We start from the raw sequence: 14,572 nt of genomic DNA, 5'->3' as shown, positions 1-14,572 counted from the left end.
ACACACACACAGACACGAGCACGCATGTACAAACACTATCAACAGGTGAGCAAAGCTAAAATGATACGAATGTATCTAAATGTCCATGTTTCCATAATTAAAGTGAATCACATATATAAAGGGTTTTTTTTATCCCCTCTGCTTTTCTTCCTTAGTAACAAAGAAAAGGTGCTGTTTGCACACTTTTTCCATGATTCTGCTGCTCTGACTCGACTCCAGGGACTGGACGGTGTTTGGACAGCTGCCTGCCTGGCATCACCCTCTGCCAGTGTTCAGCGGCTGCTGGCCTGCTCCACTACAAGTGTACTTCAACCACAGCAACATGGACGGTGGAGGTGCACAGGCTGGGTGGCTTCAAGGCCGATGTGAGTTACGTGATAAGTTGTGGTCGGGGGGATTGACGTCCCTGTTTGAGACTGCGCAGCCGTTTCTTTAGGAAACATTGCAATTCTTTTAAATCATTTCTTTGTTGGTTTAGCGTGATTCAGCCTCTTCTCATTTTCTCACAGTAAAAAAAAAAAAAAAGGTTCTTCGTGATTTCATCTTATCTTATTGTGATCATGTTTCCACGAATCCTTAATTTTGCTCGCCTTACTGACTCCAAGTCCCTTTCCTAAACCCTCAACATAACAAGCTCCTTCTCCTCATGACCAATTTAATTACCCCGTGTATTCCTTGCTCATTAGCTCTGCTTGACATGTATGCCTACTGACCATGCAGACTTGGACACACACAGTCATAAAAGAACTCCAAACCTCTCGTGCATACTTGTGGATTCAGACTGAAATATTCTCAGTCTCTGAATAATTTTAAAGTAAAGGATGTGTGTGTGTATGACCATGCATGAGTATGTACACAGGGCACGTTTAAATAAAACAGCAACCTGTCAGCTAAACCACAGTGGTGGTGTGGGCAGAGAGATAAACACTGAGATGAGAGGTTGGTAGCATTCTTCCAGTTTCAGACACAATCAAGACCTCGATATAATCCACCCACAGGCAATCATGGTCAGGGAGGGATGCATCGCTGCTACTGGATGCTATAAAAGGTCTGCTCAGATGTATGCTGCAATGCAGTGGTTCATGAGAGGGGACTGGATCCAGACGAACTGATGTTGATGAAATGTCCTGGTGGCCTGAGTGAAGGCGCTGACCATGAACCTCAATGTCTCCGGTTTGCATCAAGCCAGGAGACTTCATCGCATGTAATCCCTCATCGTTCTACGTCCAACTGTTTCCTCACAGCCATCTAAACGTGGCTAAAGGCATACAAAGGAAGATGGGGAAATTTGTCTTAACAAAACAATGATAGACTGACTTTTCCTGTCAAACATGATATGCTAGCCAAGTGGATGGAGCGACGAGGTTAAGATGTTTAATATCTGCAAAGAATGAGGTTTTAAAAAACACATTGGCACAAGTACATTATGAAAGAATATTGACTTTGAACTTACTTCACTTTCTTTGAGGTTTGAAATTCATTTATCATACTGCACAGTAGACCAAAATCTCACTTTAAAGAGGAGAGCTTGATCCAGTGGGCCAGTTGATTTGGTCAAAAGCCCGTAAACGGCTACGACATGGACTTGGCATGAGAGTACACAAACCCTGATGGAGGATAGGGAGCATTATAGAGTCACTTGAGATTAACACAGCTCAGATTTGTATCTCCAATAAAACGGCTCTACCTGCTGAAGGACCCTCGAAACTGTTGTCTCGACAGTCTGAAGTCCAAGACGATTCATAGAAGCGGGCTGTGGCTGTGTCCCTACAGTGTTATCGAAAAACGCTTGTTATCGTCGCCCCATTAACACTTTTTACTTCTTCACCAATGAAGTCCCCAGTGATTATGCCATTGAAAAAGGCGTGGGTTGTTCGAGCAGCAGCAACTTAACACTACTCAATCGTCTGAAAATAAAAACGCAGGAGAGAAAGGAAACTTCAAACCACACAGATTCAGTTAGAAGCGACATCTTCCTGAGAGCTGAACGCACACAGTAAGTTCAAACCTCTTTCTATTGTCCCATGCATGCACGAGTTGAGTATCGCGTGACAGGCCATAGAAGCTCACAGTTTCCAGCAGAAACCTTTAAGACTGTGACGACTCTCAGCATGGCTCATGTACTTTCAAAACCAGACTTTGATTATCTCGCCTCGAAGTCGAGAATTATTTGCAGACACCTCAGTCTTTGACTCAAAATAAGAAACTTAAACAATTCCGACGTTCAGCTCCTGACTGAGTCAAAGAGCATGTCAGTGTTTGCCTACACAAACATTTGCCTGTTCAAATAAAAGATATCTGGTAGATTTTTGAATCCAGCAGCCACAGTGGGAGGAAGACAAAGAAGTTAACTGTCTCAAAGTTAGACTCACAAATTGATCATTTTTCACACTGAAAGCATAATATCAATAAGCTGTGGATCATACAATTAAACAAATGATGTTTTTCTTTTCTAAAAACTCTCATATATTAAAATGTTGAAGCAACAGTAATATGTCTTCTTTAAAGGCTACCAGCTGAAACCGAAACAATAACTCAAAACTTCTTCTTTACACTCACTTTTCAGAGTTAAATAGCTTGTAATATTGTAAATAGTGATTTGATATGGAAATGAAGAAGCTATACAGTATAAGAACATATGTTATTTACATTGGCTAAAGTCCAGTTAAGTACCAAACACCAACATCTATAATTATAACATGAAAGTACACGACCTCCGTCCTTAATCAGGGTGGAACTTAAAGAGTTCCTAATTGATGATCAGCTTGATAAAGGAAAGCGTTGCACACGGAGTTCATCTGCTCAACTTGGGAGTCCAGCAAAGGAAACCACAGTGAAGGAGTTTTTACAGCTCTGAGGAGGATTACAACACAGCGAAACAGAAAACAGCTGGAGGAGGCGGCGGAAACGAGAGCTAAACACAACCTGTGATACTGAGCTGGGTCCCCGAGACACTCGTTAGTGTCAGCACCGTAATGGATTCAATGCATCTCTCTCTGGTAAAACATGTGCTGGTGTGTAGTCACAACACTGGAGTGATGCTGAAAAACACTCGCACTGATTGCATGAAAACATTCCAGCAGACTGAAGATGCACATTTCTACAATCACACAGATTTGGTTGACAGTAATTGACAAAGCCTCCTAAGCACAACATCTAAGATACTTCATTACTTTATGATACCACGAGTTTTGTAGAGATTCGATCTCTGTTATTTATTATTTATTCATGACTGATGCAAAGCAAACGCTGCCTTGAGGGAAAAAAGAGAGCACTGTCTAAACTGGCCGACATGTTGACAGCGTTTCAATATCGAAAAGGTGCAAACTGAATTTAGACAGGAGAAATAACCCAATATTTGGTGCCAATAGGACTTCATTTTTTTGTTGCTGGAAATCAAAAGCAGTATTGATGTTGTTTACTAGCATCATAACGAAGCAGAAAATTCTGGTATCGTGACAAACCTTTCAGGTACATCTGACCAGTCAAGCTACAAATCCTCGACCAGCTGGGACTTGTCTACATTTCCACAGAAAAGTTGTAAAGAGCTACCTGAGACCCAAGGAAGTCAAACTGCACACAAACACTCACTCACGTGCTGATCCCTGCAGACAGCCAGTGGAAACACACAGCCCTCACCCTTTTCCTCTTCCAGTCCCTGCGTCCCCCCCAATGTGTGACAGCAAAGACCCCACCTCCATCTACAACATCTGCTGCTTCACACAAGAAACTCCTTTTTCTTATATATTTTTTCACTTTTGGCAGAAAAGAAGCCAGAGGTCTCTGCAGTCAAAGAGAAGCTTTCTAACCAGAAGTCCCTCCCCTTCCTCGCTGCCCGTCTGCCAGCCGTCACAGAACAGTAGCGGGATTGAATGAGGGAGGGGTTGGACATGTAGAAGAAATTCACACACACAGGGGGAGATTTATACATAAAAAAAGTCAAAACAAATAGAAACAGAGGGAGGCATTTGTGCACACACAAACAGACACACACACACATCTCTGGAAACTCTCTGGCTCATTCCCCTCTTTCTAAATATAGTCTTGATATTTAGACAATGTTGTTCATTGTGTGGGAGTGGTACATTACTGACTACAGGACTGACCACTGTGACCTCAGCTTCAGCTGCAGATGGTCAGTGAAGGCATCATAAGAACCCTTGAGGGCGCACTCGTTTCTCTGATTTTGTCATTAAGAGAACTCATAATGGAACTTTGTCCTCAGATCTTTACATCATTATATTGAGAGCAGACACCCGGCACTGCATCAGGTCCTTAAATGCGATCATTTGATCCTTCTGACCTACTTTGAACAAGTTGATTCATTTAGCTTGAATATAATCGCCATGGGCACCGGCACTACCACAAAACCAAGCATGAAATCAAACACTTTCCACATTTCACTGGCATGGAAAGCTTCATGAAAAGTATCAAAGTTGATATAGCAAGACCAGCAATATCAACTTTTCAACGCAACTGGGTCATCCTCCCTGTCAGAGGAACTTGGAAATGTACTGCAGATGTTTGACCTCAAGTCTTCAATTAGGGATTTAGATAACATTTCACCAATTTTGGTAAAACCAAAGCAAATTCCCTGACATGTATTTTTGGTCAGCATCTTAACCAAGATGTATTTAAAGGGAATAAGCCCTCCTCTCCAAACTGCTGAGGTAAAGATATTCAGTGTACCATCACATAATCACATAAGATATAAAACTGTAACAAATGCTGACAGTTCAATGAATGTTTGATAGAGTTACCTTACATGACTTATTGGTTAATCAATTATCATTTTCAGTTATCAGATAAACCAACCATGGTGTCAAAGTGTCCTGAACACTGAACCCTGGATTTCTCCTGCTGCTTTGTGTAGCAGCCTCCAGCATCAGTACTGTGTGAATGTGGTGTGAATGAGATATTTAAAAGCGCTTTCACTTATCAGAGGACTAGAAAAGCACGATACGAGTCGAATTCCATCTAATGTGCAAAAGGTTTCCCGTTGACTTATTCCTGCGTTAAGAGGCAAATTAGCAGAGATCTTTAGAGGAATTCACTGAGTTGAACCTCAGTATCTAAGAATGTGCCCTGTGTCTAAGCTGGAGATAAACACACGTGGCTGTGTCGTGTTCTCGTTCTTGGTTACTCACTGCGCATGTCACCGGAAGTTGCCTCGAGAGTGCGCACCGAGAGGTCAGGTCGTATGCAACCACAGGATGTCCAGGATGTAAACAACAGACGTGATGACACTCAGAAAAGGTGACAATCAATTTTGGTGGCCGTCTTTGAGGGATTTTTATACAAGTCACAAACATGTGGGTCTGCATCAGACGACGTGCAAAGACCCACTTCCTAAACAAAAACACTACCAGGAATCAAATGACAGACTTAAGCTTTAACCACTCTGCAACAGACTATTGCAATAGTCAGGTAAAGTCATTTATTGGGCCATATTATTGAGTAGATCATAATCACTCTAACTGACAGGCAATCAGAATATTTATCGACAGCAAAAGTAACCCTGCTTAAGAGATCACCCTACTTAAGCATCAATATCCCCGCTGATCCCCAGTCGCTGATGGCCTAGTGGTGAGGTCCACCCACTGTAAGAAGGCTATAACCCTCGAAGCCGGTGGCCCAGTTCCAAGTCAGAGCGGCGGCTGCTTTCCAGCGCGTCATACCACGCTCTCAATCCCAATGTCTTACTCTATGCACTGTCGTATCTAAGTAAAGGCACAAGCCCAACATTAAATAAACATAAATATTCAAATGTTTGTTTTTTACAATATGCAGCATCATCTACAGATTAAAGGACTCCCCCCTCGGTGATGAGTTGATCTTTGCCACATGAACATTTTAAACTCACCCTCACAGTCCTACATAGGCAGATCACAAAGTGAGTGTTCATCAGAACCGACCGTATTTCTCCTGCTAGACTAAATGCAATACAACACAAAAAGTCATTCAGCGACATGTTTGGGACTTCCTGTGTACTTAAATCACACCCTGCATTCAGAGCACCTCCAATGGGCCGGTGTCGGAGTTCCTGCATCATTTTAGTTGGCATGGAGGCCGGGCGTGTGTGTTAATAAATGTGTTCCAATTGATGTGTTTGTGTGTGTACACGCATGTGTCCAAAGGGTGGGACAGGCAGTGGAGGGAACAGAGACTGCCTGTTCCCGAGGTGAGGTCAGAGTACCGCCATGACACACTTCCGTTCACAAGACTCCTGCTACATAAAACACACACACACACACACACACACACACACACACACACACACACACACGCATACACACACACACACACACACACACACGCATACACACACACAAAAGAAAGTCATAATCCTCCAGCAGCACCACAAAACCCCCTGCTGCAGTTGTTGATATTTACCCACAAAATACAGGATCTGTTTTGTATAAAAATGGTTTCCATGTACTGCGAGGGGGCCTCTCTAACTTGATGACATCATCCATGGTGGTTAAGCGCATTAGAGAGGACCAGACAGATCTGATCAGACAGCAGAATCATACACATGACTCATAGAAGTGCAAGGTTCAGGGAAACCTGTGGCTTCTTTTGCTGAATGATTTTCCAAAGAAAAAGCTCCTCGTGTACATCTGAACTCAGTGTAAGTGCATCTGGCACGAGGGAATGTGAACTGGCCTCTGTTTCAGCCTGTTGGCTTGGCATTGAACGGGGGATGTCCCAAATAAACACGTGAACCCTTTCTGGACCATCAAACTTCTCAGTTACACCCAATAATTACAAACATACAATACCGACAGTATATAGAGTACAGCATCGTACAGTGATGCATTGTGCTGTTAGTGACGGAGCATCTCCAGCAGAGCACCTCAGGGTTTAACTTTAGTTCTCTGAGGCAGCAGTGTTTGTTGTTGGAGGAGGATGAGGAGGACCATTACGTAGTTCAATTCCATGCCCGGGTTTTTTCAAGGAAGTTGGATTTTTTTTTTTTTTTTAAACCACACGCCCTCAAACCATTCTGATCTATAGTTGCAGTCAGTCTCTAGCTTATCTGTATTACCATATAGTTCACATAGGCACTGCTATCAGAAAAGGAAAGGTCTGAAAGGTTGGACAATGTTATCTTGTTATTAATCCCTGGCTTTTTCCCTCACATTGCATAAGCAGGATGGGAAATCTGACAACATTAATTGGCCGTTGTATGAACCAGAAACACTGATTAACCTGTGTTGTCACGCGTTTACAAACACTCTCACCCATTGCACCATTGTGTGGCCACCTTTGTGTGAAAAGATATGACAGCTTTCCTTTGCAGAATCCTTTAAGATAGATCTTTTAAATTACTAATAAATGCAATAATTTTGATGTAATGTAAGACTACTTTCCTTTAGCAGGGTACAAAAATGCACATTTAGATATAGATAGAAACAAGATAAAGAAAAGTCCTACTGTTGTCATTGGCATTTTAGGACCTGAGAATCCTTCTGACATTTTTTTAAGCAGCAGAGTACCAATGTGTTTGGCTTTGCCATCCTTTATTAAACCTGATCACTTCGTTTCTGCTTTTGTATCTTCATAATGTCTGTTATATCTTTGGCTTTTGTTGTGAAGCCCTTTGAGACATCTGTTCTTGAAAAGTGCTATGTAAAATAAACTTAACAAACTTACTTTGGACTCTAATTAAAGCTAAAGCTGTGAAGACGCTGATAATATTACCCTAAACACATTTTAACATCTGTACGCACTTTACAAGTAGCTACACATCCCAGGAGTTCAAGGTTGACTGCTTTTACCTTATCATTTAGTTTTCTACCTGCATTTACTGTTGTATTTGAACTTAAGAGAAACGCTTCACCTGTTCTACATAACCAGTAACGTCAAACCTTGCACGCGCACACGCGCGTCTTCCCTCTCTAACATGATTCTGCGACATTAACGATATCTGACCGGCGCTGACGCAGTAAGAGAGGAGGAGGTGGGGGTCTGCATCATATGACCCCATTCAGAACATTTCATGTCAGTTTAATGAAATGAGACGAATCGGCGACTTATCTGCAAGTTCCCCTTTTCCATGTTTCTCCAGCCAAAAACTGTGAAATTGACATTGTGATTGGCCAATGAAAAGTTGAAAATAACAATCGTTGCAGCTACATTTAAACATATTTTTGAACAAAACAGACATGCTGCAGTCCAATTGTCCTATGAGGGTTTGCATAGTAAACAGATAATTTCACAAAGTCTAGGCTACAACTGCACAGTGAGAAATACATATGAACTCTTATTCAGAATCCAAACTCCTAATACAGTTAAATTGTAAACCCAATCTATTCAAACATCAGTTTAACCTCGACTTTCTTCCCATAATAATATTATTTGTATCTTACCTTGTTCGTTTTCCCGCTTAACATATTCCCCAGTTTAAAGGCTGCCCCTCATTCTCAGAGAGGCCATCAATAACACAGCCTGAAACTGAGGTAACTTGTTTTCTTTACTCCGGTCCACCCTCCGCACTGAGCCTGCAGGGCGGAACTACACGCAGCTAAAAGCATGTGTGGAGTACTATTACTGGAATATCCAACTCTGATTGGTCGGTTTCAGGAGGGGAGCGTAGGGATACTTGATCTAGATTGGTTGAATGAAACACGGTAATATTCCTGGAAAAAAAGTTTTGGCACAACTGAGTTGATGAATCCAAAATGTACTTTACCGTATTACCCCTAACACATATTTGATTATTCATGAAATACTATTCCTTTTAAATGTATCCACTAATCCAATAATAATGTGAGAAGAATAAAAGTAATAGCCTATATTTTAAGACGTATCCTCGATTATTGCAATAATAGATATTGCACTTTACACTTAAAGCGTAAAGTGCATAAAAACGTAACGAGCATAAAACACGAATTAAAAAGCAAGAAAATAGGAACAGACAGAATTAAAAACATGAGCAGGAGTTACTCGCGTATGTTATTTGGGTGTGACTTCCCAAAAACGAACGTTTCAACATACATGAGACAAACATGCAGCTTTGCAGTTCATGTTAAATCATGGGCTCCATATACATGTGATAATTCTGGGCCCCTGCCTACATGCCATCATCATAACATGAAACAGACGTGTTTATATCAACAGCGACTCAAACTCTGCACATAAAGTATACAAGTCGTTGTTTGCCTTTCATATCTCCAACACTAGGCATACTTCTTTCTTATCATCACCTGTCCTCAATGTTTGATTTAACTGATTTGAAATGATGTGATAATTCATCTTTGAAAGCATGCACCTCATAAGATATTAGTTTGTATTTCTAAACCAATGACATATAGTTCCACATAGAAATATCAAAAGGTCAAAAGGTAAAAGAAACACTTTCAGTACAAAGTTTGAACATCAAATTCAACAGGTTATTGTGATCTGTCACATGCACAATAATAAAGGACTTCAATTGGGATTAATCATACCTGAAGAGGAGCTGTGTCTGTACTCCTCTTTGATTTAAGAGCATTACACGTTGGAGTTATAAAAGAGTATTTTATATAAATGTATTCAAAGCATCTTCTTAAAAAAGTAGCCACGACTTTTAGCTTCTACGGTCAACTTTAATGCATCCAGTCATTTTAAATTACATTAAATACATGGCCAAATCCAAACGAAAGTCCTCTTAAGGAGCAGGTCTAACTTGGACTATTTGTGAAAATACAAGTAAAATAAAAATAAAAAGTATTTTATCCTCAAATCTATTAAATACAGGTATCTACAGAAGTGCCTTAATGATGTGTGCAAAAGTAATTTAAACATCGGCTCTGACTGTGTGGTCAGTAGTTGGTCAGAACAATCCCAACAAACATAAACAGATGTGCCTGCACCTGCAAACACAACGCTGAGTAGCTGGTTAGCAGCAGCCTCTACTGGTGAAATAAGAGAAGTGCATCAGGTAAGTGAGGCTTTTGCTGTATTTATCCAACATCACTGCAGGATATATACTCCGTTAGCTCATGTTGTCCTGGAAAAAAATAGATTTCTATAACTTGACTGTTCTTGAAAGAGTTGAGGTTATCCATGAATGATTAAACAAAGATATAGGTAGACAAAAAAAGGGAAATATGCCATGGATCTTCGAAGGTTAATGATGAGATGTAAATATATTGGTGATAATTTCTATTGTTTTTATAAACATAACTTTTATGCTTCTGATGGGTCACCTAAAGTTCATAAAAAAAGACTGTATTGCTTTTTAGAAAACAGTTTATGCTGAAACAATCCAACAAATCTGGGGGGTTTTTTCTTGAGGCAAAAAAAGGCAGCAGTCTGTGTTGAGTCACATAATTAAATCATGAAAAACCTTTGTAACGTCAAACATTGTGACATAAATCTCTTTCTTTCTCCTGCATCACAAGCTCTTTGTTTTGATTATACTCCACACATGCCCACATATGACCATTCCTGTGTTAGCCCATAATACACCACAGACACAGACTCTATACACAGATCATTATGTCTGTCTGCGGCCTCAATCTCTTAGTCACTTCCATATGTGTGAGACTGGTGAGCAGGTATACATTCAGCTGTACAGTATATCCAAAACAATCAGTGCAAAAACGTGACTTTGAGTCATATGTGTGCAGTCCTTTGCTCATGATCCAAGAATTTCCGGCTCATGATAAAAAAAAAGCAGGACTGATAAATTTGGGGGGTCTTGGGGAGTTAAGTTGTTCCTGGAATTTGGGCTCCTTTTCTTTTTGGATCGTGGCCGTCCAAGAGTTGGCAAAGGGGAATGTAGAGAAGGAGGAGAGCTGGATTAAGGAGCAAAGAAGAAAAATGTATAGTGAAAAAGGTTTAAAAAAAATAAGAGGGGTGGGGGAGGCCACATGTGAGACTCACAAAATACCAAAGGACCATAAGAGACAGGAAGCTGGTGCTTGGGACTGGAATGAGGGGTCGAGTTTGGGAGTAAAGTGGGGGAGGGCCGTGTTTAAAGAAAGATGCAGATGTATAACGCTTAGGTTGCAAAAAATGGCATTGATTTTAGGACACGTTTTGCAGACACAAATGATTCTGTTTTCTGCACCTCTATCCAAAACTCAAGGTGCTTTACATTCATAAACGCTGCCTGAAATACTGCAGGCATGCCAGGTGCGTTTAGGTCTAGTCCGTCTAGAACCAAGGATTTTAGAGTCTCAAGGAGGAGCATGGACTTGGATTATGCTTAGAGGTAAATGAGAAAGAGGTGGATAGAGACGGAACCGGGCCAAGAGGAAATGAGGGAAGGAGGAGGAGGGTAGAAAAAGGGGGCCGTGTAGCTTGACGAAGGATTGTGTAAGACAGCCCGACACCAGCGACTGATATGGTGCAGCTGTTGGGCGAAACATAGATGACACAAACACGCACATTTTTATTTATTGTGCCAATGAGATCGATAAAAGGGGTTTCCGTCAGCCAATGTTTCTCAATCTCAGAGAAAACTTGAACAACCTTTGAGCTCTGCAGTTTTTAGCTTAAGAAAAGAAAATATTTCACGCTGAGGGAGGAAATGGTTTAAGTGTGTCCCTTTCCCCTCGATCAGCTTTCATCTGTAAGTCACAACAACAATCAAGTCAGTTTTGGATAATTTGTCGATTTCTAGCATCAGAAATCTGCTTCATGACTCCCCCCCCCCCTGAGTCTGGTGTATATATAGGAATTTAACTGTTTTGTATTGCACTGTGTTGGATTGTATGCCGCTATTTCTTTTGTTTTCTGATGTGGATGCTGAGAGGAAGGGTCTATTTTTAACCCTAACCAGTCACTGTTCCTTCCTGTGTTGGGTGTGTGTTTGTAGTGAATGCCTGTGGCTTGAGGCTTCAGTATTTGTCATGACCAATCTAAACTTTGTTGCCCATGAGAAATTACAGGGAGGAAAGATAAATACAAAATACATACAAAACCACTGCAAACAACACCAGGGTTTCATGTATTTCTAGACTGAAAAGCATCATTTCATCCTCAGTGGTGACGAACAGCAGGGTGAAGGGATAAAAAAGAAGTTTTCAGATTCTAAGCATTGTAGTTTACCACCAGTACTCTTGGCAGTCTGAGGAGAAAATAACACTTACTGAACAGTCAGGAATCAGGATGAACCAAAAGAGCAGAAACAAAGCTGCATTACATAACAGAAAAAGAGCTCAAGATATCAGCCCAGAACTTATTCAAACTAAGCCTATACATGCTCGTGGCTCTGTACTTTGAGGAGAACGATGCTTTCAGTCATGAGCTAACATCTAAACTCTTACAAGCTCTCTATGACAATGCTTAAAGGGGGAATAATTAGCAGGGAGTAGAGCACTGCCTGTCTTGGTCTGGAGTCTATAAAGTACAGTAGATAGAAAATAGATAGATATAAATAGAAAAGCTGCAGAACGTGCAGGTTGCAAATTAGTTATGATAATAATCTGCAGACATGAACTCCAAACACGCCCCTCCATGCTCGAATCTAAAGTCACAGTCAGACAGTAAACAATGACCAGCAGAAAGAAGACAAATCTGAATAATGACTACTACACTGGAGGCAATGCAGTGTTTGCCTTTGACCACAGAAGTCAAGTTATAAGCTGATCAAGGACGTAGTCTTGGTGACATCATGCATTGGTTTCTGAAGCGTCGTTTTAAAGCCCATCGATGGTGGTCGCCATATGGAATATTCTGTCTCAGGTTGGCACCAGAGAAAAAGTACAGCTGGATGATCAGACTGCTTTAACATTTGCAAGTATACTCGTAAAATCCAGTTTTCATTTATTATTCAGTTTCGAATAATAAATGAAAACTGAAAGATCACTAAAAGTCTATAAATAAACCTGAGGAGGGCACGATAGTCTGCAAAAAATTTCATGTCAATCCAACCTTTAGTTGTTTAAATATTTCTATTAAAACAAAACATGTGAACTGTATGGTTGTTTGGAAATCACAACAGTCTTTTTTCACTCTACACCTCTGTCATACTGAATTTCATGACAGTCCATCCAAAAGTCAAAAACAGTCTTGACTACAATGTGATGACTTACTTACTGACTGACATTTTCTACTTCTAGAGTCCAGCTTAGCTAAAAAGAACCTGCTGTTCTTTGGCGATGAAAACTTCGACAGAATAAGTTTCATATGAACCTTCATCTGCCAATCGGCTCCATTAATGACTGTCAGACTTGAACTCTTGGCTGTGTATGTAGGTGGATTAAATACACATTTATTTTACTGTCCGCCAAGATATGAAGATATTTAACTTTCAATGCCAATACAGACCATGTGTGATCACGGCACACACAAAGAGTTCAAAAAATGACCACATGAGAGGGTTTCAACTGCCAGTTTCATAGCATCGCATTTCACTATTTTAATTGGTCCAAAATAAATTGTGCATCCCTTTAAAAGGAATAATAGGATAGCATACCTTCTCTCCATCAGAAATGGTTTCAAAAATATTATTTAAGATTTTTACATACCACTGTATGTAATACAAAACTTTATATACTGTGTGATATTACTGTAAAAAAAACAACTAATATTTGTATGATACAAGAAGTCAAAACTGAAAACATTCATATCCTGTGTTCTGTGCATAACAGCAGTTCAATTATGTAATCACTGTGAGAGCAGAACACGTGGAAGATCCTTTTCTCTTGCCAAATATTTCCAGTTAGCACTTGGCACAAGTTGGACATGGTATGTACTGTATGTGCACAGTGTTTGCCAAGTTATCAAAATATTGAGAGCCAGCTCACAGTCTGGGCAAGTGCTCACTGATATTTACCTTTTTCACAGACATATGATTGGAGATCTGAGAGAGAGACAAGCTTGACATGATACAAGAAAGAAGTGAAAAACAAGATAATAAAAGAAGATCACAAATAGACCAATGAGACATCATCTCCTCGGTCAGTGTAATCTCTGGGATCATAGCAGTTCCCACACCCCTGTTGCGGGGTCAGTCACTGCTGGATGACGTAGTCCAGAGGGCTCCACATTCCCACGCTGCTTAGCATGTGAGATGGAGCCACTGGGACTGTGGTGCAACCAAGCATGTACACAAACACACACACACACACACACACACATAAACACGCACACACATGCACCCTCATACACGCTGAATAAAGTGCAATCGAAGGATGACATGCACATGAAAAAAATAAGGACAACATCTGGATAAAAAGGACACATTTTTCAGTTTGTGTGTAATCCAGAGTGATGTAAGCTGCTTCAAGGTTCTCTCTGTTCTCTTGAATAGCACTTTAAGATCACTGCAGCCCGCCAGACTGTTACCATTATGGTAATCCTGCAGTAGTGCAGAGGGCATCACAACAGTGCTATTGTGTGTGTGCACAGATGTGACCTCAGCTCTTAGATGCCATCGTCATCCACACTGTCTTTCAATTCAAGGCCAAAGAAAAGACAAACACACCCACACACACTTATTGTAGGAATTTAACAAACAATCACTTCTTGAACTTCAAGCACACAAATGCAAAACATCCTGTTGTTTCAACCAAAAACAAAACAGTAAAAAAAATACTCATCCATGTTGGTTTGTATGCAGAGATGTGTGATGTGG

General features: G+C 40.7%; 1 protein-coding gene across 5 annotated transcripts in view; it reads right to left on the bottom strand.

The window, feature by feature from the left end:
- The window catches only part of tns2a (tensin 2a), a 51,981-nt gene that overhangs the window by 35,351 nt on the left and 2,058 nt on the right, over positions 1-14,572 (bottom strand). Inside the window, exon 1 of one of the 5 annotated variants that reach the window (XM_079359420.1) lies at positions 8,373-8,511. The exons of the other annotated variants lie outside the window; for them this stretch is intronic. Within the exon in view, the coding sequence (XP_079215546.1) occupies positions 8,373-8,396 (24 nt within the window). The 5' untranslated portion in view covers positions 8,397-8,511. Of the gene's footprint in view, positions 1-8,372; positions 8,512-14,572 lie in introns of those variants that run through there. 5 annotated transcript variants of the gene reach the window in all.

This window comes from Symphodus melops (genome assembly GCF_947650265.1).
Source record: "Symphodus melops genome assembly, chromosome: 13".
NCBI lineage: Eukaryota > Metazoa > Chordata > Actinopteri > Labriformes > Labridae > Symphodus > Symphodus melops.
This window is presented reverse-complemented; position numbering and strand designations above follow the sequence as displayed.